Source organism: Mytilus trossulus, chromosome 2, assembly GCF_036588685.1.
Source record: "Mytilus trossulus isolate FHL-02 chromosome 2, PNRI_Mtr1.1.1.hap1, whole genome shotgun sequence".
In the NCBI taxonomy this organism is placed as follows: domain Eukaryota; kingdom Metazoa; phylum Mollusca; class Bivalvia; order Mytilida; family Mytilidae; genus Mytilus; species Mytilus trossulus.
In genome coordinates, this window is record NC_086374.1 from 34,325,143 (window position 1) to 34,352,687 (window position 27,545).

Genomic DNA, 27,545 nt, shown 5'->3' on the forward strand with positions numbered 1-27,545 from the left:
TCGAAAATCGCGACTTCCGGATAGCGTACAGAATAGTATCTACACTGTGAGCTTTGATATATAAAAATGATTGAATCTGAAGTGAGACGATGTATGAAATATTAATGTTTGTATGATATCAAGACAAAATATTCAACTCAAATACGCCTTAACATAAAAAGGTGCACTCGATTTTCTCTTTTCGTTACAATTGTTATCCATTTTTTTTTAAATTCTTGAGTAACTAAAATTACTTAACTAATAGATTGATATGTTTTCCGTCCGTGGTAATTTTGTTTTGAATATCGGAGGTTATGAATTTCTACATCCAACTTGAAAGATACCAATGTCGTGTCGATTTGATAACTTAGTGTTCTGCTTAACTATGTAATAGATAAAATGAAAACTTATACAAATGGTGATTTTAAAATAAAACTCTTCGTAGTTGAGAAAAAATTGTAATTTTGTTTGTCTCGACTAGCTTTTAAAATTTTTGTCACTATAGTAAACATTACAGTAAGCATGTATCGCCTTCTCTAACAAAGAGCTTCGATTCTGTTGTTCTATTTCAACCGGATTTCTGACTGTCCATATAATCGTAATTTTTTATACTTAAGTTTTAATTATCTTTGAAAGGTAAAACAAATAATACATAAACATTTGTGACTTATATTATGCATACAGGCGTGGTGTCGAGCACATAATGCTAGACTTGCTGAAGTGGCTTCGGTTGGATTGATGGCATACTTAAGTCAGTGAGACAGCAAAATCTTATGGTCATGGTATAGTATTTATACTTTACAATTACTTTTGTCTCGAGAAACTTTTTGTGATCGATGAATATAAGGGAAACATTTATTGAATTAAATTTAGACAATCGTGTAATAAAGTTGTGTAACAGTCATGCATGAGAACAAACTATAAAAAAAAACAATTAAAATTATGGTGGCCGGTTAACGAAATTTTGCGTGTTCGCCTTTGGTATTCTATATATATAGTACGAAGTCGAAAACGCGAAAACGCGAAATATTCTATCTTTTTGTTTTCGCCTTTTTGACTTGGCGTTTTCGCGTTTTCGACTTAACGATTTCACGTTTTTGTCCTATAATATGAAAGGAGAAAACGCGAAATGGCCTTAACCGGCCACCATATATAATACTTATTCAATTGTATGTATCAAATATTTAAAACGAAAACACACAAGAGTACAGATCTGATAGAACACGTTTGGAACTGAAACCTTGTTCAAAGCAAATAAAAACTAATAAAATAGCACTTGTCTAAGGCTGAAATATAAATCAGTACGTACCAAACATCCTATGGATTTAGTGTATATACGTAATTAGCAGTCAGAGATAGAAAAAAAATATGTATGCCAATATATTGACTAAAATATATACACAAAAAAATAGATGACAAGACTTCGCTTTTTAACATTATATCAAGTCACATATATACATGTAAGTATGGATTAACATTGGTTGCATGATTTGATTATTTAGATTATTGGTTAGGAGGAAGTGATGAAGTGGTCGAAGGGTTATGGCAATGGTCAAGTACTGGGAAAAAAATCACGGTGTCCGATTGGTACCCTGGGCAACCGGATAATTTTGGAAACGGTCAGAATTGCCTCCTTATCTGGAACCAAGAAAATTATCACTGGGATGACGTATCTTGCTCCTCTCTAAATCGTTATATATGTGAAGCAGAGTATGTTATGTATATCTAAAGTGTTTATGTATTTTTTAGATGTTGAAGGTCGATTATCAATATGTTTATATTTGAATTCTCTACACAATCTTCTACAATTTGTCTATCAACAGGAATTTATCCTTTTAATAAAATGGTCTTTCGATATCAATACAGATACACCTTGATGAAATCGTACCTGTATTAGTCCTTTTAATAAAATAAAATTTAAGCTACTAAACTAGGAAATATAAACTTAAAAATATTCAAAAGAAATACTTATTTGTATGTTCTTCATATTATGCTCGATCGATTCGCAATTCAGTATAGATCATAACATAATTAAAAAAAAACACCACTGCCTTGTACGGTGTCTTTGCATGTACATAGTGATTTAAATACACGTTAGATTACCCCCGTCTGTATTAGTTTGATAAAAAAAAAGTGACACTTCTTCTATTAAAAAAACGTCAAAACATTGTAAGGGGGGCCAATGTATCCCAACACATAACTTTTAATGAATATTCAGATCAAATTTCGGTTACACTAAATCATTAATCAGACGAGGTTGATTCAATATATACCATGTTCAAGGTGAAAAAATATTCGGGCCAATTGGAAGAGTTCACAAACATAGAAACGAATTTACATATTCTTCAAATTCCAGAATACATTTTTATGAATATAATTTTGTATATCTGTAACATACCATCAAACACACAGTTTATCGGCTTAAAAAGTAACATAATAATTCATGGTTTGAAGCATGTCGAGTTTATTAAAAATGAATAGTTTGTTTCCAATATTTCTGTTCTCTTTTCGCATATTTCAACTAGAATTAGATGTAAATTCATCATTACAGATTTATCCTCTGCTTGAATTAGCGGCAAACAAATTATTATGAAGACATATTTAGCAAATTATTAATTTATCTTTTAAAAGCTATATGTGCTTTTGTGGCTACTGTCGAAATAAATTTTCAACTACACTGATCAGTCTTAATTTTATTCTGTAATTGTCAACGGTAAATTACGAATTTGACATATAGGTCTGAACTAGCGAGTCCATTACGCTCGACAATTCTATCTACTATAATCAACACTCGGCTATACAATCCACTAAGCTCAACTCGATATCAATCTTAATTGCACCAATTTCCGAATTTCCCAAATTTAACTTATAAATTATGTTCTATAACATTTTTTTTTTCAGATTCCCTGCAGGACCCGTTGGATGAAAATCTCCAGACATTTATTTATATCATCATAATAGTTTTCAAAAATTATCATGATATAACAAATTTAGTATTTAAGAAATTGTTATTGTTTTCTACATGATTAATAGTTATAGGCCATTGTCAATTTTAGTGTGCGATAATAGATCATATAAAAGCCCCACCCTTGTAAAGCCTGTAAAACAGTTATTGTGGTTTGCTACAGATTATCATACATTTGTATTTGTGAATCGATAAATGATTTTAACATGATAAAACGGGGTGATTGTCTCGCTTGACTTTTTTTTTTTCTATTTGACGATTTTCGTTCTTAATTTTTGGCTGTTTTTTCGTCCGTTGCGAGAACTTGAAATTTGTTTCTAATTCAAGAAATGGGCGTATAAGTAACAATTTTCTTAATATCTCAATTATTTTCTAAAATGTGATATGCGAATGTTTTTTAATGACCAGATAATGATAGAGAACGTCGGAAGGTTGGTCCTCTTTTCAGAATTTAAAATATGTTAAATACCTTGCGATTGGCCTGGAATTATGTTGAGGTACCTGTCCTGTAATATTAACATGGCCGTGAGGATCATATCTACACGTCGAAACTTCTCAGTTTTATGTTGAAGGAAAATAATGGTCTATACTCAAATCTGATATAACTGACGTAGTCGTATACTGTACTTATTTTACTGGTTGTTTCAAAGTATATGTATACGAAATAATGAGTGGTTGTGTGTTCAATGTATTAAGATAGAAGAGGGGTTTATATTTTTGAACTGTAGAATAATTGAGTAGCTAGGAAACTGGTGAAACAGCTTATTAATAGAAACAAATATATGTATAAGTTAATCATCAAAAAAACTTTTTTGTAGGGATGCAATGTTAACATTTCTTTACACATTACGTGTTTTCCTATCATAACTTTTCCTTCAATTCTAAGTTTGAGCGTCCCCTCTGAAAATATTCCCAGAAGCATGTGTTGTACAAACACGAAAGCGTTGCACCATATATATTATATATAATTGCTTGATCGTATAATAAGCACTTTAATCCCAACATTCATCAGAAATGATATAAATGCACAAATTAAGAAAGGGTACAATATGTGACATATAAAATGAAATGAAAAATAACAGTTGTGTTACAAAACTAAAAGGTATCTGCAAATTGATAGCACTTTACGTATTAATGTGTTCATCACTGAAAATGGAAAAGTAGAGTGACATAATGTGTCAGGTAAATATTCAATTCTTTTCAGTATTTACTATTTATTTACAGAAACTATTTAATACAAGTCGTCATCTAAAGACCCGTGCCTTTTTTTGTTGTTTCGAAACATCTTATTCTGCGATAAATCATTTTGAACGTGTTGATTGGTATTATTTGTCATGCTATTGGTTCGGTTTGTTTCTCCAGGTTTACGCAGTCCGGCGTAGGAACCGTCTACATTTCCGTTCTGAAACCTTCGAGCATGTCGAAAATTATGATTTTCCTCCACGTTATTATTTGAACTTGATGGTTGATAAACTTCATCATAAGCTGGTTCCGGGACATGAGTATCACTGTTGCTTGACTTCCGGTTGTCCTTATTGTTCTTGTGAACAGCCGTATAGACAGGTTCTCTAGAAGGTTGCCTGTCAAGATCGACACCATCGCCTCCAAAAGCAACAATTGGTACAGGGTCACGAATTCCTAAGTCTACATTGTGGTAACCCGGTTGTTCTCTAAAACCGTTTATAAAGTCGTCATTGTTATCATGGTGTGTCATATGAATTTGGAGTCTGTCTTCTTTTTGTCGCCGTTTTTTCCTTAAAGTACAACAAAGCGTATTTATATTAAAGACTAAATATTCTGTAATGTGCACGTATTTGATTTACTTAAAAAGAAAATTTTGTGTTCCATTTTTCACCCAAAACAAAATCTGTAACGAAAGTATATGTTATTTGTTCGTTTGGTTGGTGTTTTTTGGGGGGTATTTTTATTGGTAGATGTAATTCACTTGTCTCATTGACGTACATGTATTTTGCCACAGTTCCCTTTGTTCATATACTGTTATCATGGTTATTTAATACCTCAATGTATATCATGATTTAAATCGAAGGAGATAAAGATATGCGGCGATCAGTTAGCAACGAAACAACTAAGTTCAATCAGAATAGCAAACAGTACACTTTCCTATGAATAAGAAATTTTATTTGTCCTAAATTCGTGCATATATAGCTCATTAACATTGGGTATTGTAAATAATGAGCACCTTTAAAGATTGAAGCTTTCTATTGTCAAAAAGCTTACATATTACTAAATGAATATTGATCCTGTGACCATGCTCGGGTTATCTTTTTCGTAATTATATGCATGCACACAATGTTTATAACGTCTCTTATTTACTCTTGTAACATTACACAATGCTTACCTTAACTTATAGAATACAACAGCGAGGACAATTACAATAGCCAGAAATATACATAGCATAATAGCTATGATAACACCTGCAAAATATCAAAATTCATGTACAACAATATATTATAATATTAAATCATTTTTGAACATGTTTAACATATTACAAAATATACCAGCATTTTAAAAATTATATTTAGTCTTAGATGCATGATTTTTTATTACATGTTATTGGCTTTGAACTACAAAAATGTATTTATTTGTTGTTCGGATGTTAAAGTTATCGGCAAAGTTTACTCTTTGTTTTTGTTAGATGTAAATTTCTATTTGTATTCATCTGATAGGTTAGACTTTTATAGCTGACTTAATAAATATGAGCTTTGTTGATTGTTGAAGTTCGTACGGTGACCCATAGCTGTTAATTTCTGTGTCATTTTGTCTCTTGTAAAAAGTTATCTCATTAGCAAACATACAAAATCTTCTTTTGAACATATAGCAATTCATATCAGTTTCCGACAAAAAAAAATTTAAAACATACATGTTTTTTCATTTGAATCTGGTATTCGGAAAATGTCTATAGTCCTTATATTATCGGTCCTTAAAGTGCAAGGAGACTCATAGTTTTAACAAAAGGGGCCTTATATATAAGAGTAAGCGCAATAGTGCTAATATATTTTTTTGGCGAAAATGATATCAAAACTAGTATAATTATGAATAACTTGTCCAAGAAGAAAATAGTGTGCAAGCTTCTTTTTTTAAGCAAAAATGAGAAAAATACGTGACTCAACTTAGAGAATTATGTATATAAATCTGAAGTACTTTTCAAAACTATACAGTCTAACAACTGTGCATACCTAGACTTGGACCACTGCTAGCAACTAAACTTTTAGTCTCAATATCTGCTACATTTGAGGAGGAATCGGGTGTGTCCGTGGTTATACTGGACCCACTGCATTCTGTTCCCAATGTGTCGCCGACTATAATAAAAAATAAAATATATATTTTATAAACGTATAACAAGTTTACAGACTGGAAAATACGTACGTGTATAATGTTACAATTGTATGTTATTAAAGATAAACTTTTTTTTATTTCAAAGTCATCATTCCAAATGGGCTTTATTTATCATTTATTCATATTAAATTTATATCTCACATAATAAAAAGAACCCGAACAAATTAGTTAATAGAATAATGCTAGAGACTAATGAAAACGCATATTATAAATCAACTTAGTAATTAAACAAATATATTTGTTAGACCTTGGCAAATGAAATTCCTTTTAATATTACAATCTCCATTCATCATTTTGAATGTATTAGCACCAAAGGCAAAGTACTGGCATTCAAACTGTGGTAAAGTAGACACTGAAATAGAAAAAAAAAATATTATAGAGTATTATACTTGACTGTACATATTCATCATGACTTGTATAAAACATATAATACATCACCATATTGCGGTAAGAACCAACAAGTACGATTCAACAGAACACTATTTCTGTATAATCGATAACTAATCGATAAATAATCGGTAAATAATACTTCCGATGTTTTTTTTCTTATTTTCAGTTTTAATGGATTTCCACCTTTTTAATTTATTTTAAAATTCGATATTAATGTTTTACTTTACTTGTTTCTACCAAGTTGTGAAATTGGATCGTATTGAAAGATATTTTGGCAATGCAAAAGGCATTCACCAGTATTAGTCACTTTTCAAAGATTTTTCTCTCCGGTTTCCTCCACTAAAAACTTGCGGGTCAAAAAAAAGTACAATAGTGCTCAAACTGGCATTAATAACCAATCGATCAATCAATCTGGGTGTTTTAAAAAGTTCACTTTAATAGATAAATATACGGGTTATATTGTACTTTTAAAAGCTATGTCAATATTTGGCTGTCAAAAATACCATCAGAATTTTAAAACTTATCCATGTCCAGTAGTATTGAAAGTAGATTGTTGAATTAACATTTAGCTTCTGTGGGTATAATTAGCACTGAAATAATTGAACTATCCCTTTTCATTTGTCTTATCCCAATTCGTTTTCGAATTAACAACGATTGCATCAAACTAGTTCAGCAAACATAATTGATAGTTGTTATAGTGCAGAGCTTTGTACAACCGTTGGATACATATAATATGTACACTTATACAAATTGTGACTTGGATGGAGTGTTGCCTCATTGGCACTCATTCATAATTTGCTAATACCTATATATTTACACTTCATTACAGTCATTTATCTAACAAAATATATGATCAAATTATATGTGTTAACACAAAAACCGGTTTTATGTAATCTCAAGCTTCCCTCAACACATTCGCTCCATCTTAATCAGTACTGTAGATAAACATCAAAATCACGAATATCTACCATTCTTACGTATCATTTGCCCACTAGACATAAAGATACATGCATCTTCAGAGTTTATCATTTTGAAGATTTTTTATCATTTTGTAATCATAATTGTTTTTTTTCCCGTTGTATCGGTGCTGTACCTAATAAAAGCGCTAGAACATATTTAAAGAGATTTTATCCTGTTGACCGTAAGTTAAACGATAGGAATTGGGACATTTGCCAATTTTCTGCTTTTATACTTTATACATGTAACATTTTACATATTAGTACATTGTTTTTTATCTTATTCCATACCTTGTCTGTACACAGTCATATGATTGACACCACATTTTTCCTCAGAATTCCCAGGACAATCTATAGCATCACAGTTATCTGCAGGCATGCCATTAACTAGGTGATAATAGCAGTAGCACTTGTTTACCTAAAAATAAAGAAGAAAACCAATATTTTACCGACTTTTCACAAACTTCTGTGCTTGGTTTACTGGTTTAAGAAGCTTGGTATGAGTGCCATAGAGACCACTCTCCATTCAAGTCACAATTCGTAAAAGTGAACAATTAAATATAGGTCAAAGTACGGTCTTCATCACGGAGCGTCGGTCCACATCGAACAGTATGCTGTTAAGGGTCCCATTAATGACTAGTATAAAATCATTAAAACGTGAAAAGCAACGGTATAATTCATATAAAAAACGAGAAACACTCATGAACCACAACAAACGACAGCTACTGAACATCAGGTTCTCGACTTGGGATGGTGCATAATTGTGCTTTTTTTCTAAACCAAATTCTGACAGTGAATCTTCTAAAGAAAATAAAGAACAGACAATAAGCAAGATATCTAATACAATTTCTGTTTAATTATGCACAAAGTGTTTGCTCAAATATATTGTTGAAATCGTCACAAATCATTAATTATTGATAAATCAGTCATGTAACAGTGAGAGATGAGTGTTACCTTTGAAAATTAATAAAACTTTTTAATGTTCAAAGGTGTAATTTTCAGTTAGAAATAAAAAAGCAATTCAGCAAATTTTTCAATAAACTTTAAAATAAGACGAAAATAAAGTAAACATTCGAATAATATTTCCCATCTTAACCTGATGCAAAGTAATTAAATTAGGTAATTACTCTTGACTGTTTCTTCATACAAAGTCACAGATCCAATATAAAAAAAACAATAACGCCATCGCATAACAAGAAAAATGACAAACAGACAAATAACAGCACACAAGACATAAATAAAAATCTAAAGACTAAGCAAAACGAACCCAACCAAAAACTTGGGGTGATCTTAGGTGCTCCGGAAGGGTAATCAGATCCTGCTTCACACGTGGCACCCGTCGTGTTGCTCATGTTATTACATACCCGGTAAACAGTCTTATTTTTTATATTCACTAGGTCACATTCGTGCAAAAGGGAACGGGATCGTTATTACGTCATGAAGATCATATTCGATATAAAATGATTCAATATGAAACTTATGTTGCGATGCATACGTGCAGTCTATTTGTTTGTACTTATTTGGTATCGTCAAAATTCCTTGAAATATCGAGGAGTAAAGCATATTTTACAAAGAACAACATATAGATAGCTACCTGAACACCAATGTAGTCAAACGATGCATCTGAACAGAATGAAACGCAGTTTGCTAAATGGTTGTTTGTCATTACTGTTTCCTTTGCTGCTGCTTTCACAACAAAACAACCTGTAATATAAACAAGTATTCATGAAAACACAATGTCTTATAAACAATCAACCAATAAAACCATCGACAAAAGGACAAAAGCATGAAACAGTTATAAAACTTAAGTCTAAAGATTGCATTAAAAGTTAACATAAAAGAATAAGATGATATAATACCGTATTGATTTTTTTTAAGGCACAACAATAGATCTTGGTCGGTGTCAATTTTTGTCTTTCCAAAACGAAACAATACAATCTGAAAATTCCTATAATCATCTTTATCAAGTCTTAATTGTCAGTAACTAGGAATGATATGTCTGGTGAAACTAGTAATTATATTTTAAATTCGAAATTTAACTTGCGAATCTTCGAGGTACTTCTTGATTTCAAATTTTAAAGTAATAATTATTTGTGGTTACTTTAAAATAATAAGTCGTAAATATGGTGAAGCTATAGATACATGTATTGTCGAAATGCGCATCTGGTGCAGAGAAAATGGTACCGTTAATGTTATTAAGTACTAAACTTCAAAATTTCGAAATCTAACTGAAGTACATATTCAGAATCTTCTAACTACGTCTACAAAATGCAGCTTTCACAAGTTACTGTATATGCATTATATAAGTGTAGTTATCAAATGATAAGACGCTATATATTGTCAAAACAGAAAAGAATTTACTCACCATAATCTTGAGACCATGGTTTATTAGTCAGGACATCAGTGACAGAACAAAACCTAGCAGCATTTATAAATTCAGTTCCATAACTAAGCAGTACTCCACTTATACTTTCACAGTACAATTCTGCATCGTTTTTAGTTTCCTTAAGGTTAAATACTTTGATTGTAGCAAACGTTCCTGAAAAAAATCATGTATACCCTTATACAAATATAACTAGAGGCTCTCAAGAGCCTGAATCGCTCACCTAATTCTACTTGGGTTTTTGAAATCTTATAAATTTGGCTAAAAGTAACAACATAACCTCATAAGGAAATGAACATTCAGGCTATGTTTGATTTCATTCAATTCAGTGTTTCTCTAGAAGACTTTCGTATGCATTTCCCATATGGTCCTATGCTAAACTAAGTCACCCCACTGGCGGCCATCTTGGATGATGGATCGGCTACAAAGTAACAACCATTGGTCAGTACCTCATAAGGAACATTCATGCCATGTTTGGTTTCATTCCATTCAGTGGTTCTCTAAAAGAAGTCATTTGTATGCATTTCCCATAGGGTCATATGTTAAACTTAGTCCCACAGGCGACCATCTTGGATAATGGATGGGCTACAAAGTAACAACAGCACCTCATAAGGAACATTCATGCCATGTTTGGTTTCATTCCATTCAGTGGTTCTCTAAAAGATGTCATTTGTATGTATTTCCCATAGGATCCTAATATATGTTAAACTAAATTCCCTGTTGCCAGCAATCTTGAATAACGGATCAGCTACAAAGTAACAACACTTGATCAGCTTCTCATAAGGAACATTCGTGCCACGTTTGGTTTCATTCCATTCAGTGGTTCTCTAAAAGAAGTCATTTGTATGCATTTCCTATAGAGTCCTATGGTAAACCAAGTCCTCCGCTGGCCGCCATTTTGAATGATGGTTCGGCTACAAAGTAACAACACTTGGTCAGCACCTCATAAGAAAAATTCATGCCATGTTTGGTTTCATTCCATTCAGTGGTTCTCTAAAAGAAGTCATTTGTATGCATTTCCCATAGGATCCCATGTTAAACTAAGTCTCCCGCTGGCGGCATCTTGGATGATGGATCGGCTACAAAGTAACAACACTTGGTCAGCACCTCATAAGAAACATTCATGCCATGTTTTGTTTCATTCCATTCAGTGGTTCTCTAGAAGAAGTTCAAAATGTAAAAAGTTAACGACGACGACGGACGACGACGGACGTCAAGTGGTGAGAAAAGCTCACTTGGCCCTTCGGGCCAGGTGAGCTAAAAAAGTAAAAAAAAGAAAAGATTGGGGGTTTATGTAAATGAGTCAGCAACATAACGACACAACCAACCAAACGCCATCTATAAGTCAGCAACATAACGACACAACCAACCAAAAGCCATCTATAAGTCAGCACAGTCTCCAACCATAGAAAGGTTTTATACATTATATCAAGCTGCAAATCGTCAATTTGTATAGAATTCATAGAGAATCTATCAAAGATCATTTATCAATTCAAAATACTTAAATGAATCAATGATTGGTATGGAAACTGTCTTGAAATAACAAAATGAAATTAACAAATTTCAAAGTTAATTAGGGCAGCCATTATTAGACATGGGGTCCCTGGCTTTGTATTGGTTCATTACAATGAAGATAGTTTTATTATAACGCAACCATCAACCTTTTAACATCATTATTTACACTGTCATATGACTGTTACCCCGTTAACAGTAATTTTATCTCAAACTCTTGGTTGACCTCCAACCATTAACAGTAATTTTATCTCAAACTCATGGTTGACCTCCAATTCAACTATAATATTGTTATTTGTGTCATAAAACTATCTGTTCATATAAATGTTGTGAAAAATATCAATATTTAATATAATTTTAAGTAGAACTATTAAGATAAGATAGCATTAAAAATGTTCGTGCATTTTTCTGTATTGTTCTTAACTATATGTAAATATACTGATTTAAAACATAGATATATTTCTAATTTATACATGGACATGTTCCTGTGGGCATCTTTTATTAACAGATGTTTAATTTTATGAACATAAAGATTTGACGTATGGTAAGAACAGCAAACATTTCTCATGCAACCTTATGATTAAAACTGCCTTGAAGGCTCTATGATATTTGTGGCTATAGTAATGTCATGTATTCATTTAAACACGTTGTTTATATTGAGTCTGAACTACAAACTAACTTGCACTCTTCAAAAAGAAGTTTCCTGTCAAATATATCTTATTAGTCTCCCGTTTAACAGCAACAACAATAATCTAGCAATGTACAAAGTAAACCATGTTCCATCGTCATTAAACATCTATTATTTGATTTTTATGTTGTTGCTCATTGTTGAAGACCAGTCTGTTATTATTGTTATTCACATCCTCAGCATTTGGCCTCTCTCTAAATTGTTGTCTCAATACCAATTATACAATATCTACTTTTTTGTACTGTAAAGTCAGACTATGCTTACTTATGATGTCGCTTTTATATGAACAAGTATTGCGATAAAGGTTATGATATTAAGTTACCATACATCAAAAGCAAAGGCGATCGAACATTAAAAGTCCTTAAAATTTTTGCTTTTTTTACCTTGAGTGTCTCCGTTAAGTGTTAGCTCTGCTTACTTTGTAAAATTATTTAAATACCTTTTTCATTAAAAAGACGATGCAAATCAGCAAAGCTATATACCATATTAATATAATTATGTCTATGTGCATCTACCTAGTATGTACGTCAAATGAATATAATTGACATTGTGTAACAGGGATTCACAAAAGAGTTCTGTGAGTTGCTGTATAATTATAACATCATAGTCATATGATGTTGATAGCACCGTAGTTATGTTTATATAAATGGCAAAGTTTTTTGAAAACAAAATAATTAAGCGTAAATGACGATGATATATATACATATTTTTAAAATAAATAAAATTGTAACCTCTTGGTATGATGTAAATTACAAAAATACTAAACTCCGAGGAAAATTCAAAACGGAAAGTCATCAATCAAATAGCAAAACCAAAAGCTCAAACACAACAAACAACTGCTATGTTCCTGACAAAATTGACAACATTGAGCGTTTAACTAATAATGATGCTTTTTTTTACTATGCATGATTAGAACAAGAGCTAAACTTCTTTCACAGATATATAGATAGAATATAAAGCAGATTAACTTACCCCTTGTAAGACAGCATAATAGTATCACAACTTTCAACATAGTTTCTTTTCTAACGTCAGAAACTTTTTCATTAGAACACACAATTTGAGATAATCATAATAAAACCACAACAATACGATTTCAGGATATATGAAAACGGTTACATTTTTCGTTAGGTTATAAAATAAATGAATGCAAAAATCAGCGATGATTGTCTTGGGGCAATTCCGTATAAAACGTTGTATTATTCACGAACTGCTCCTTTCTAACGAAATGGCTGATAAAATCAGATATTATATGAAGTTACTTTAAATTTATTTGTTTTTGATGAATATTGTCCGTGACTGTTGGCAAGATGACATATGTACATTTAAACCGCAAATCAAGCTATATATGATACATTTTTGAAAATGTGTTTTTAACAAGTTTTATGTGAGTGAACAGGTATAATTATGTGTTACGATATTTGAATTTCCCGAAAGTGTATAAAAATTCATAATTCATAAAGAAAATAATGTGGACCCCACTCATTCCCGAGAAAATGTGTGATTCAAAGTGTAGCAATTGTGTATCAGGGTAAAAAAAAAGGAATGACCAGTCTTTGGCTACTTGTAATTTAGAATACAAAATTTTTGGTAAAAGATCACTGTCAGGACAACCAACAAATTCAAGATATAGCGGCGGGTATAGACCCTCTAGATTGTGCTCAGTTAAAAAAAGTGTATCTACAGTAAAAGAAAAAAAAATATTGGTCGATGTAATTATTTTTTGCGCATTTTGAAATAATTATACACATTGTTTTTGGTGTAGGTTTTATTTCAGCTTCTGCCATCCATTGGTGTCCGTCCGTCCGTAGTCGTAATCTTTTTCAAAATGTATTCTACTATTCTATTGTAAATATAACGGAATTTGATGAGACTGTCGTACAAAGTGAGAGGTTTAATTCACCATTTTCTACATTTGAAAATGCCTGTACCAAGTCAGGTTATGACAGTTCTTGTACCATAGTTTTTGATGTGTTTTGTCATTTAATTTTGCCATGTGATTAGGGACTTTCCGATTTAATTTTCCTCTGAGTTCAGTATTTTTGTGATTTTACTTTCTACTCTGGAAACACAAAAAATAATGTTACCTAAATATTCCTCAGGGAATCTATTTTAGAAATTATATCGGAGATTTGGTCTATCTTTAAACATTACCGCTGTAGCTGAAAATAGCACATAAGGGAACAATGCCGTTTATTGACAAAATCTTAATTATAGCGACAAGAACAAAGCTGTCGGAGAAGAACTGATTAGCAAATGTTTATATGAGAAAACTTTTGAAAAAAAGAATAAGCCAAAATTGCATAACTGAATATTGTCCTTAAATAAAGATTCATTTTACCATTTTTTATAAGTTTGCTAATTGATAGGTTTAAACTGTAAAGAGCCAAAATGTTCACAAATACTGTATTTATAAAACATGCCACTAAAACGTTTTTACAAATAAGTAAACAAAACTGATTGAAAGAAAATCAAAAGTCATTAAGGTTGTGTCCAAAGAACATAGATGCCGCACTCGCTCTATCATTTTCTCTCTGTTCAGTGGACTGCACATGTAAAATTGGGTTCAACACTCTAATTTTGAGTTAGAAAGATCATATCATAGAAAACATGTGCACTAAGTTTCAAGTTGGTTGGATTTCAACTTTTTGAAGTTTTGAAACCGCCAAAATATTCCATATGTTATACCTTTTTGAATGAAAATCGCGAAATATTACACCCGCGAAAATAACCCGCTATACGGTACTTTGCCCAAAACTTTAACCAGAAGCGGGCACTATTATTTGCAATGTTCAGTGGACCGTGAAATTGGGGTTAAAGCTCTAATTTGGCAATAAATTTTAAAAGGTCATTTAAAGTGAAGATATGTATCACGTTTCAATTTGATTGGACTTCAACTTCTTGAAAAACAACCTTGAAGGAACGAACGGATGCACATACCGGAACACAATAATAGTAGTCGGGGGCATACAAATAAATATCAAAACGGCTTATTTTAAAAAGGAGACCGATTTCCTTTTGCAGATAGTCAGGACCTGGTAGAAGGTGCCATTTTGGTAGGCGGTCATCTTGGTGTGCGTGTGTTGCTTGGATTAGTTTGTTTTAACTATTTTGTGTTTTGTTTACAGCTGTCTGAACTCCACAACGACTGCTTTCAGGACAAGTATGATCAGCTGAGCAGGCTGCTTACCTCGGCAATGTGTTGCAGGTTGCTGAATCATTGATTCAGAAGTAGATGACTTCAAATTGAAAAAAATAAGATACCGTACTATAGCCAGCATATAGCCCTCGGACATCTGAACAGCATGTGACACTCACCGATCCACAATAGGTTTCAGACTGTTGCTAACGCGGGTTTATTGTACGGGAGCCTCAAAAACTATTTTGTCGTTGAAACATCTAAGTAGCGTAACTTGGTGGAGCTAACAGATAATCAGGAGCTGATCCAGCACATTCTTTCGGGTTTTAAAGCTACAGAAACCTCAAATCTTCTGTGATAGCTGTTCCGTCATATTAACAGAATCCTTAACTTCTACAGTCAGGGATCTATCTCGTTGACGCGCACTTGAATCAAATGGGGAAGCAGTGATCGTCGTTTCGATACAATCTGGGTCAAACAATGAAATTGGCACCCCCCCCCCCCCCCCCCCCCCCAAACTTACTGAAAAAAAATAACAAGAGCGACGATGTTTTGTGTCGTTTGAATAGGGTGATTGTCTCTGGACAGTTATGTACTTGATTTAAAATCCATACGATTGGGTGTGTTGTTTTAGCATTGACCAATCCACATCATACATGTACCTGTCTGTAATATACAATGCTTTCCGTTGAACTACCTGCTTTTCGTTTGCTTTATTTTCTCCATGACAAAAGTCTATATGTGTAACATGTAGTAAGTAATTAAGTAAGCGAGTAAATTTTACTATAGTGACATACATTGTAATTATGTAATAACAGTTAAACAAAATACAAACATATTAAATAAATAATCAAATAAATCCCACCCATTTGGTCTATAAGCTGATAACTCACTTGTAATTCATAAAAGTTAACGCGTTTCTCTTATTATGGATATCAAACAACATAATGAAAATTATCAATCTTAATTCAAAATAATTCAATTCAATTCATAATGTAAAATAAAGAAAATATGAGTTAAATTAAAAGACTAAAGTCAATTTTGAGTTCAATAAATAATAAATTAATAATTATAATTTATTATAAAGAATTGGAAATATATTGACTATGCAGTAAGTGGCAACAATTTGCTATTTAAATATAATAATTTACTTATCTCACATAAGACTCTTCAACGAATCGGACATAACGAACATCGTCTTACCTAATATACATTTCTAGAAATATGATTGATTAAAGCAACCGCGTGGCGACCGTGTATATATTATTTGAGGTAAGTATACGGGTCTTATTTCAACACATCAACACACGGTTAGTACATACATGTAGTACTGTTGTCCTTTTATAAAAATAACACTATGTTAAGGAGAAATCTGAAGTGTTTCAGCAGAAGAAGAAATGTATGATGAATGGTTGACACAAATTCATAAAACACATTTAAAGTTAACAAGTTATTACCATTGTCATTGTTTTCTGTATAGACAAATGGAAGTAGGTTTTTAATTTAGAATTCTTGGTCAGCCACTACTTTAAAATTTAAAAAAACAAGAATTTGTCCATAGTACACGGATGCCCCATTCGCACTATAATTTTCCATGTTCAGTGGACAGTGAAATTGGGGTCAAAACTTTAAGTGGAATACAAATAAGAAAGATCATATCATAAGGAACATGTGACTTTAACTTCATAAAAAACTACCTTGACCAAAAACTTAAACCTGAACCTCTCACTATAATTTTCTATGTTCAACGGTGGACCATGAAACTGATCCCATATGTATTGTATTATAACATCAGCATACTATGTAACAAATAGTATCAATATGTATCATTTTCAAATTTTTAGTGAACCGAAACAGTCAAAAGCTTTTAATGATAGGTTCCATACAAGTTCCAAGTTTCCTTTATTTTGATAGGTATGCGATGCACATGCGTAGTATGTTTATGTTAAACTGTGCAATACATTATTTCAGTGGTTTGGATAATGAAATATGTTGATATCAGTGACATTTTCAGTCTTAGGTTTGGAATCGTGGTGAAACACTTTCAGGTGAACACTGACGCACTACAGAACAACTTTTCTGAAAGAAAATAAAAACAAAAAATCAGTTTTACTAATGCAACTATTTTACATGGCACACAGACAGAATACTTGTCTATCTACATTTTCACAAATAGATGTACATTGGAATACTAGTATTAAGTACTTCGTGTAGACTTAGAAGAATTGGTAGACTATGTTGCTACATTTTGGATAGTAGATGGCGTCCTTTCATTAAGCAATAAAATCAAATTTATGACAATGTCACAGTAGAACACATCTTTAATATTGAAAAACAAAAAACAGATGTTCTGTCGATCTTTACCCTCATTTAGAAATTGACAAAGAGATTGGTATTAGAACTAGTCTTAACAAAAACAAAAATGTATAATTTTGTTTTACCATTGAATTATAATTTCTATGTAGCGCTAGACAAGAGCACCTGTATCTGCAGTATAGTATTACATTTCCTAGTTGATACGCGAGTATGTAGAAAACGTGTTGTTTACAAGAAGATTATAGAACAAAAGGTTCTTATTGGTAAACTTAAAGTCATCTTTTTCAAAGTTTTCAGCACGAATGGCTTCATGACTTAGTTGAGCGTTATGGAATATTAAAATGTTTTTTTAATAATCTCAATGAATGCAACATTAGGACAACACGTTAATTGAAAGGTTGTGTTACAAAGAATGATTTGGCTATTTTCTTTTATTATGTAGCCCATCAACTGTTTCGAATTTATACATCCTTGACTTTCAAATATTCGACTAATCGAACTTTGAGCCGTCCTCATAAATTACTAACGTGTTTAAGTGTTATCTTTTTGTTTATTTTTTGTAATTGTCAACTTGTTTATGGATCTGAAACTGCTGATCTTTTTAAAACATATTTTAATTTCACCTCTAAGATTTTGGGGGGGAGCTTGTTTGCTCAAATGTTGTTTTCTATTGCGCTGGTATGTTTGTGGACCATTAAATTTTTATGTAAGGGACTAAAGTCATGCTTCTGTGCCCTATCGCTGAACTACTTTTAAAATGATGACAATCAATCAAAGCGCCATCAAGGGAAATGCTTGGACGTACTCGTATGTAAAACAAAATGATCAATAACTTGGAAATATAAATGTTCAAAAATATAAAAATATCTCGATATTTCATCCCATTTAATTTCATTGATATATATGTTTTTGTTCAGTTCTTTACTGTTGATATCTTTCGATTTTATATACATTGTATCTGATCCACAAAAAAAATATGTATATTCAATAACAGTTTTATAACTTAAATTAATCTACTATTGGATTCAGCGGTATGTCAGTAAATGTACCCTTTATAGATATCAAATACAATGTAGTGATACATGTATGCTTTTTCTTTGATTAAGAGTTTGAGTGCCGGTAAAGACAATATTCTCTTACTGAAGACCGTACATTGATGACGTTTTTATCATATTAATACAATATGGTTCCGATAGTGAAATACTGCGATTTTAATGTTTTATAATTAAGCGTATTTTTATGAGGAAAAAGTTTATGAAACCAACTGGAAATTTTCAACGTGTATGTATTCCATCATATACTTGCCTGGATTCTATATTTGACCATTAACATTTTGTGAATGTCCAAGCATTGCTATACCGACAAAAGTTTTACTCACCTCATTCTAAAACATATGATTACCAATACAATAACTACTACTACCAACACTACCAGACTTATACCAAGGATTAGAGCTGAAATTAAAATGTATGCATAATTATCAAATCTATTTGAAAGCGCAGTAAAGAAATAGTAATTCAGTATTATACCCAAGTCATCATTTTCTATATTACGTACTAGCCTTACCATTTAGAATATAAATGAAGTAAAGATGAAACAGTATGAGTGTCTTTCTGCTTTTTATATAACGATAGTTGACTTAGACCCGAAATACAGATTCGTAAATTAATAGATGTTGTCTTCATCGAGTAAAAGCTATCAGTTATAATATCAAGATGGTCAAACTATAAAAGTATCAAGTTACAATGTTACAATGCTTTACGACTTACAGACATAACTGAGTAGATTTTAAATTATCTTTTTATTATGTTCTAAAAAGTTGGAGTATTAATTATTCTTAATATAATAGTTTGCATCAGTTATATAAGGCATATGTTTATTCCGTAAATTATATGTGACAGGTCATTTCTTCTTGCTTATCTGCGACGATCTGGTATTAAGATGTTTCAACCGCCGAGAAGATAGTTACTTTGTTTTCACCAGTTAGATATTTTTTACTTTATATTTTACCTAGATTTGAGCTACTTGCTGAACTTAGACCCTCAGTCGAAGCCTTTACTATTGAGCTTGTTTGAACTGTTGGGTATGTAGAAGTTTCACCGACACATTCAATCAATTCCTCGCCATTATCTGTAATAAAACAAATAGCGATCATGTTATGTTTTATGTTCATGTCTATAATGTGAAAAATGGCGCTATGGGAAGTCTATTTAACCATCGATTGGTTCAATGAAAAATTTGATATTGCTTTAAAAGATTTTAGATGTGTCTTTTGATCAAAGAAGTCATGTTTTACATTATGTTTGCTTATGGGTAAAATCGGAAAAAGTGTCTGTAAATTTCCCAGAGGCTCCTTTCAGTAAGACGTATGAAATATACTTATATTTAGTCTTCAATGCATGCAGTTTTTATAAGTAGTTATTGGCCTTGAACTAGCTGACAGTTAACTGCGAGTACTCTGAGACCTGTACCTATAATTGTCTTTTTGTTGTTGGGATGTTCAAGTACCCGGCCACGTCCACTTGTAATTTTATCTATCTGATGAGTTCAGCCTTTTTCAACAGATTTTTTATTTCGTTCTTATGTTGTAGTGTTATACCACTGATATGTTTGGGGAGGGTTGGGATTCCGCTAACATGTTTAACCCCGCCATATTATTCAGTGGTTGTCGTTTGTTAATGTGTTACACATGTGTTTTTCGTTCATTTTTTGTACTAAAATAAGGCCGTTAGTATTCTCGTTTGAATTGTTTTACATTGTCATTTCGAAACCTTTTATAGCTGACTATGCGGGATGGGCTTTGCTCATTGTTGAAGGCCGTACAATGAGATAATTGTTAATTGCTGTGTCATGTTGGTCTCTTGTGGGGAGTTGTCTCGTTGGCGATCATACCACATCTTTTTATATATATATATTTATAGTTCATTGCAAATCTAATTACAATGTACTGGGCAAATATATGTAGCAATATGTTGTTGCTTGTAAATTTTCTAAAAACTTTGTTCTTAACAAGTATTTCTGAACTGAAGCCGGTAGTACATAGTAAAGTTTTTTTAAGGACAATTATGGTAATCGAAGTACTACGATCACTTAAAACTGTTCCATTCGTCGGAGACATTCGAATTGTAAATAAAGTCACAATTCCGATACACCTTCTTTAACTATAAACGAATACTATGTCTAAGTAATAAATTGGTGAAATCTATTTATCCTGTTTCTAAATGACTGATAAAATGCTTATTATAACGAAGCTCACCTTCTTTACAAACAAAACCCCTCTTGATGTTGCAATCTCCATTCATTAAATCAAATTTATTTTGATCAAATTTAACGTATTGACAATCTGATTTGGGTAACAATTTTTCTGAAAAATATAATTTAACAAATTAATAATATACCAAGATCAAAGTTCATAAGCCGACAAAAGTCAAACTTGTACATTTACGCAGAAGCCCTCAAAGGCCTGCTTATAAGTGTATATCAAGATTTCTTTTCCTCTGTTGAAGGTACGCTTAAGAATCAGGATAAAAAACAAAGAGACAAATATATAATAAAACTTTGCCATTTACGCAGAAGCCCTCAAAGGCCTGCTTATTAGTGTATCTTAAGATTTCTTTTGCCTCTTTTGAAGGTACGCTTAAGAATTACATTTAAAATAATATAGCGACAAACGACATGAATGAAATGAGTTCTAAACGGGAGTTTTATCTGTTAAACTAAATTGTGGCTTACCTTTTCTGTACACAATCATATGGCTTATACCACATTGTTCAAAGCTATTTCCAGGACAATTAACGGCATCGCAATTTGCAGGAACACCAATTCCAGCTAGAGATTCATAACACAGGCACATGTCTGCCTGCAACATGCCAATTAATTTTGATATATAAGCGGTTTATAAAAAAGTACACGTAAATAAGGTGCTTATAGTTATCAAAGGTACCAGAATTTTAATTTAGTACGCCAGATATAAAGCCAAACATGTACAAAGTTGAAGAGCATTGAGGATCCAAAATTCCAAAAAGTTTATATTAAATTGTACAACTTTAAAGCAACAGCCATTAACTTAATTGTTTTCATTGAAAACTTCAACTAAAGGCACTAGCTGCTAATATGAGAGAAAAAAGTTTTTACATTGTAAGAAACTGTAGAAACTGTATTTGTTGGCTTAAATCGTTACACGACTGTTTTCTAAGCGTACATACAATAACTAAGGCCGTGTTCACATTGACCTAAATTCGGTGTTGTGTTAGTGTAACTCACACGTAAACTAAACACAATTGCGTTCCCATTGATAAAACTCAATGTTTACATGTAGTTTCAATCATGTTTTACCTACACACAGTCGATAGTCGATGTAGGCTTTGTGTAGGTTAAGTGTACACAAAACTAGGCAATTAGGACATTAGTTTTATCGTGTAAATATTTAAGGAGGAAACTATTTTTGAGTAAAATTGATATTTTTGATAATGATTAGTTTTCTAAATTTTACAGATTTTTTTTTGGTTAAAAATAACGTACTTTATTAACCCCTAACCAAGACTCAATGCAGCATCATTGCCGAACCCACAAGGCAGCAACCAATTGATTTTCGGAGAGGGGGGGCTATCATAGTTAAAATTGCATCTAGTTTTTGGCCCTGAAAAAAACATTGTTTGTTTCACCCTCAGCTGCCACTATATATAATTCTAAAATTGATTTCGACTTGTCACCAAAATTTGTCCTGAAAAAAATAAATAGCTCACGCCCCCTCCCCCTCCACAAAAAATGAAGTAAATAGTTGCTGCCTAATTCATTTGAAATATTCGCAACTGGTCTTTACTCAAAAAACGATTCACGCATAAATGCATGACTAAAAAAAGTGTGAGGTAAATGATATGTTTGTCTAGTATCTCAGATCCGTTAAATAACACGTAAAATAAATAAAAAAAACGTTACCCTATTCCTTTACCAAATACTCCTTGGAGAAGAAATACTATTTGAAACGAACAGAAAAGATAAAAATGTAGTGATCCCTAATATCTGAATCCTTTTTCTCGGCTGTAAGGACGCTGTTGCAGCTAAAGTTTTCTAATGCGTTATGATATCGAGACATCTCTAGTATATTCAAACTACTGCAAATTTTAAAAATGGCTTTCATAAAGTAGCAACCACTTAACTTAAAAAAAGGGGGAGGGTTAATTTTTTTTTATCTGAGTCAGATTTTTTTTCGCGCGTACGTTTGTATTCCTTTTTTTCGATGCTGGTGATCAAATACTTTGTTTTCAATATTTAACACTATAATGTATGGGAAAACTCTTGATTCAGAATTTTTTTGTTTATCATCTGTATGACCATATTTTTTTTTTATCAAATGGGGGATCGGAATATTTTCATTCCCATCCTCCACCCCCCCCCCCCCCTTTTGAAGTCAAATGGTTGTTCCCTTACCTCGACATTTTGAATTTTGAATTCAGTTTTACGTAATGAACTAATGAACATTTAAATGACATATAGTTTACAAGTGGGAACAAATCTTATGTACAGGTAGCTGAACAAGGTGTATAGATGTGAACAAATGTAATGTGAAACCAGTGTACACTACACTAAACTAATTGTAAACATGTTTACTCTACACGGCGTTTGGTGTGAACACGGCCTAACACACACACACTCAGGATTCTCTGACAAAAAGAATAAACACTTTATAGCGAGTTCTGATTTTCCCATTGCTGATCTATGAGTAATCACTTGTGTTTTAAGTGTTATAATCTTATTCACTGGTTTGTATTTACACATGTTGGATATAACAAAAAAATACCTAGTATACATGTACATGTAGCATAGAGTACCTGAACTCCTATATATGTAAATGTATCAGATTTACAAAACGTAGCACAGTTGGCTAAATGATTGTCTTGGAATTGCATTTTGTTGGCTGTCATCCTGTACATAAAACAGCCTGCAACAGATGGATCATATTTTAGATAAATCATACATCGATTAAAATAAACGAACTCGAGGTAAAACACAAAAATTGAGAGAATTGCATGAACTCAAAAACGAGCGAGACCATGTGCGTGGACAGAGTAAGCATCTGTTTGTCATGCATACATCTCTCCTTCAGCTTGTCCACCTTCAATCAAATTAAAACGCGTTGCAACAGTTTACTTAAGTATAATGTGTACATGCATTATGTGATGACAATTTTAGGTTTATATCTGCATGTTGAATTTTCTCTTGCATTTTTTTACAGAAAATTAACATAAAATGAGTAAATATAACTGTGTTCAGCAGCCATATAGTGTGCCAACTAAAACATAAGAGGGGGTAAACCTATCGGGTTTCAGTAGCCATAGTGTGTTAACCGATTAAAGACGAGTAAACCTACATTTTTTTACTTGAGTTCAGGTCTGTAAACCCTTTTCTCAGTAGATGGCATGGTCTATTTATAAAGAAAACATACACATTTAAGATGAGTAAACTTTTTTTCGGTAGCCATTGTGTATTGATCAGTACATACAATGAGTAAACCTACCTGTTCTCTGTAGCCATGGTCTGTTAACCAATACATCTGTTAAAGAACAAGATATGGAAGCTTCAATAAGTTCTTTGGAATAACCAAGTAATACAGCTCCATTGGTCTCACAATAAACTTCAGCATTATTCTTCGTGTCCGTTTTTTTATAAACTCGTACAGTTGAAAATATTTCTACAAGAAAAGTATTGAAGCAAAACTGCTGTAAGTTTATACAAAATACATCACAATTCTTACCCAAAAAACAAAAAATTAACTGACATAGATAGCGCAACAACCTTTTGCTACTCAGTATTTGAAGTTATCCAGATACGTGCACTTGGACTAACGTTTATCAAGGGCGTATTCAAAAGGTAATTTTAAGAAGCCAAATATGTATAAATAAAAACAAACGTTCTCCGTAGAAAACTTATAATGCCATAAAGCAATCCCACTGAATAATAAACGCCTGGTTTCTGATACTCCTCTTATATCCCTAACAAAATTTCAATGAAACTTTCGCAGAACATAAATAAATACTTATTGGCACACGTTTTAGTTTTTGGATTCGAAATAATTTTTAGTGATTTTCCTTAGAAATATATAAAATTCTTCCTTCTTACTTTTAAAACAAATCAGAAGGAGGATAATGTAATAAAGAAAAAACAACATAGAAGGTGGATGTTTATGATGTGTACTTCTGTATCTGATTATTAGTTATCTTGATCTGGCATTTCAATTTTAGTTCGCCGAATATGACAATAACAATTTAACACAACATATTTTCTCGCTTACAGCACAAAACTATATCGAAGTAATTACATCTTAATTGATTCCAAAAGACGCCTTCCTATATCACTAGTTGATCGAAACGCTTTAAAATATCTAATTTCATATAAATTATTTAGACTCATTTGCATATTTTTTTTCAACTGTCAAAAACAATCCTTTTACGTTTTTCTCTGGAATGTTTTTACGATGAAATAACGAGCCTGGAAATTTTGAGGCTGTTACAAATGTATAAAGACCGGATTTCTGAGTGTTATATTTTTTTTCGTTAATATTTTTCAGTTTTAAGTCCATTACTTATCAAATATAACGAGTGATTTGTCTTTGTAGCAGAATTAATCTTCAAATATTCGAATTACCAAACATAATGCTTACCTTCTGGTACGAATAAAAGTAGGACTAATAATTTAATCATGATCATCAATGTTAAGTTCCATAAACAGAATTAGTCTTTCATAAAAACTACTATAATTTCACACATTCTACTATGTCCACAACTTGCACTAGTTAGAACTATCTTGCGCAATTGCCTTTTGGCTGTATTGTTTGATCATTGCGTTGTGACAATATAATTGAGATGTTATCAATTAGAAAGTATTTTTTTGAGAATGCAAGTTCACTATTAAATATGTCAAAGTTATAACATTGCACTTAATTTAATTGAACATTTTACTTTATGTCACTTTCTATCTGTTGCATATATATACTGCTTCTTTGATTCAGCAGAAATTTGTAAGTGGTTTGAAGCCAATTTTTCACAGAATAAAGATCTATCGTGACTTGCTAGCCTGTCTGTGTTTTTTTGCACATCGAATCTCAGGTCTTATCTTAAATAGATTGGATTGATTAGATTAAAACTTGCAATGTCGTGCATTGTGACAAGAAAGGACAAGCAGAGAACAACAACAACAATAACATTAAATGTCTTAAAGGTATATGTTATCAGATCCGGATAAATATTTCTTAACTAACTAAAGGCTAACCACAATATTCATTTGATATATAATATTTATTTTAGATTCGTGTGTTTATTACCCGTTGGTGTATCTTATTCCGTTTTAGAAATAAACTAGGAATCATGAATGCCTAGTAGTTATTTCCGCTGTGCAGTTGGATGATACCCAATTTTAAGTCGTATCCGATGACCTGTCACATGCATAAAAATGACAACGAGTGGTAAGATTTTGAAACCTTACTTGACTTACCCATCGTACTAGAATCATTTTCATAAAAGCGTGGACAACCGAAATACTTTGGTTGGTAATAATACTAACGATTTACCTCCAGGCTATCGATAACAGTGAGTTTGCGTTCACTCAGTCTATCAGAGGCCTTTCAATTGGGATTTAATAAAATAGAAGAGTAACTTACATCCAGATACACGAGCAGAAAGTTTAAGTGTTCAACTTTAAATCAACACACACACGATTGTGACTGAGCGCGCCAAAAAATGTCTTTTCCGCGCAGTTATGAAAATGATTCTATAAAAGAAAGTGAAACCGTTTTCACAACTTCTGTTACATATGAATAAATAGATAGTTAATATAGGTAAAAGAAACAGCAATCAGTTCCATTTACAGATGTTTTGTAGACATTTAACCTGATAGGCAAACCATGCACGTGGAGACTAATTTTACCTAAAATATGGTTCAATGTTAAAATCAGGAGAGAGAAAAAAAACAGAAATCCATCATCGCAAATTAAAGCAACATATTTTGTTGTATAAACATTCGCTATCAGTCCTATCACTCACAGAAGCAATATTTTTGTCATTGGAATATATCCTTTTCCCGATTAAATATAAAATTCTTTGAATAAAACACGACATGTTCTTTATTTGATTTTAAACCCGAATATTCTGTCTTTCATTTCATATACGAAATATGACTGAACACAATGAGTACTCGGTAGAAAATTTATTTAATTTCTAGATCTATATGAAATTTTAATTATATAACAGAAAAACATAAGCGTATAATTGAAGGTTCTACCACTGCTGATGGACTGTCAGTTTTTGATGGTCTCAACAGCTCAGCGGTTTGACGGGACAGTATAAGATAAGATAAAGATATTTTATTCCCAGGCTCATAACTAGCATGTAATCACATAAAGTAAAAATAAAAAGCGTTTCTCTCCCACTCGCATACACTCACACATACAATTATCGTTCTGATTAAGAATGATTGATTTAACAGTACAACATATAAATGAAAATAATTATAGAAAATGTACGTCAAATGTTTCAAACACTTAAAATTAAAAAAAAAAAAGATGTTTAAAATGTTGTCATTTTTAGAAAACCGTACTTGTAACTCTGTACATGTTGAATCACGAGAACAGACATTTAATGTAGGCCATGACATAATAAAGGTAAACTTGAAAATGGGGAATATGACAAAGAGACAACAACCCGACCAAAGAGCTGATAACAAGGTCTTTATTGTCAAGCTGTGTCAAAGAAGACAGTTATTTTCTAGATCTACTGCTCTAAGATTATTCTATTCCAATACTTTTCCATGGAGAGTATTTGTACATTGTACCTTTCAGCAAAACTATTTTTCATTTGTTCCTTCATGAT

The 27,545-nt window shown here is 32.0% G+C and overlaps 2 protein-coding genes across 3 annotated transcripts; both read right to left on the reverse strand.

The window, feature by feature from the left end:
• Nucleotides 1-3,804: 3,804 nt before the first annotated feature.
• On the reverse strand, nucleotides 3,805-13,466 carry LOC134707071 (uncharacterized). The gene is made up of 8 exons (XM_063566557.1): nucleotides 13,203-13,466; nucleotides 10,013-10,186; nucleotides 9,242-9,351; nucleotides 7,939-8,065; nucleotides 6,549-6,653; nucleotides 6,142-6,264; nucleotides 5,304-5,379; nucleotides 3,805-4,698 (listed from the first exon to the last, which is right to left on the reverse strand). The coding sequence occupies exons 1-8, from the start codon at nucleotides 13,240-13,242 to the stop codon at nucleotides 4,176-4,178; spliced, it is 1,278 nt and encodes a 425-aa protein (XP_063422627.1). The 5' UTR covers nucleotides 13,243-13,466; the 3' UTR covers nucleotides 3,805-4,175.
• Nucleotides 13,467-16,428: 2,962 nt separating this feature from the next.
• Nucleotides 16,429-26,249, reverse strand: LOC134705065 (uncharacterized). Of its 2 annotated transcripts, none has more exons than XM_063563833.1 (8): nucleotides 26,173-26,249; nucleotides 24,200-24,373; nucleotides 23,514-23,623; nucleotides 21,415-21,541; nucleotides 20,939-21,046; nucleotides 19,693-19,812; nucleotides 19,061-19,136; nucleotides 16,429-17,445 (listed from the first exon to the last, which is right to left on the reverse strand). In XM_063563833.1, the coding sequence occupies exons 1-8, from the start codon at nucleotides 26,174-26,176 to the stop codon at nucleotides 17,430-17,432; spliced, it is 735 nt and encodes a 244-aa protein (XP_063419903.1). In that variant the 5' UTR covers nucleotides 26,177-26,249; the 3' UTR covers nucleotides 16,429-17,429. The 2 variants fall into 2 exon arrangements, with proteins under 2 accessions (XP_063419903.1, XP_063419901.1); XM_063563831.1 differs by lacking the exon at nucleotides 26,173-26,249 and adding an exon at nucleotides 25,343-25,687.
• Between the last annotated feature and the right edge of the window lie 1,296 nt (nucleotides 26,250-27,545).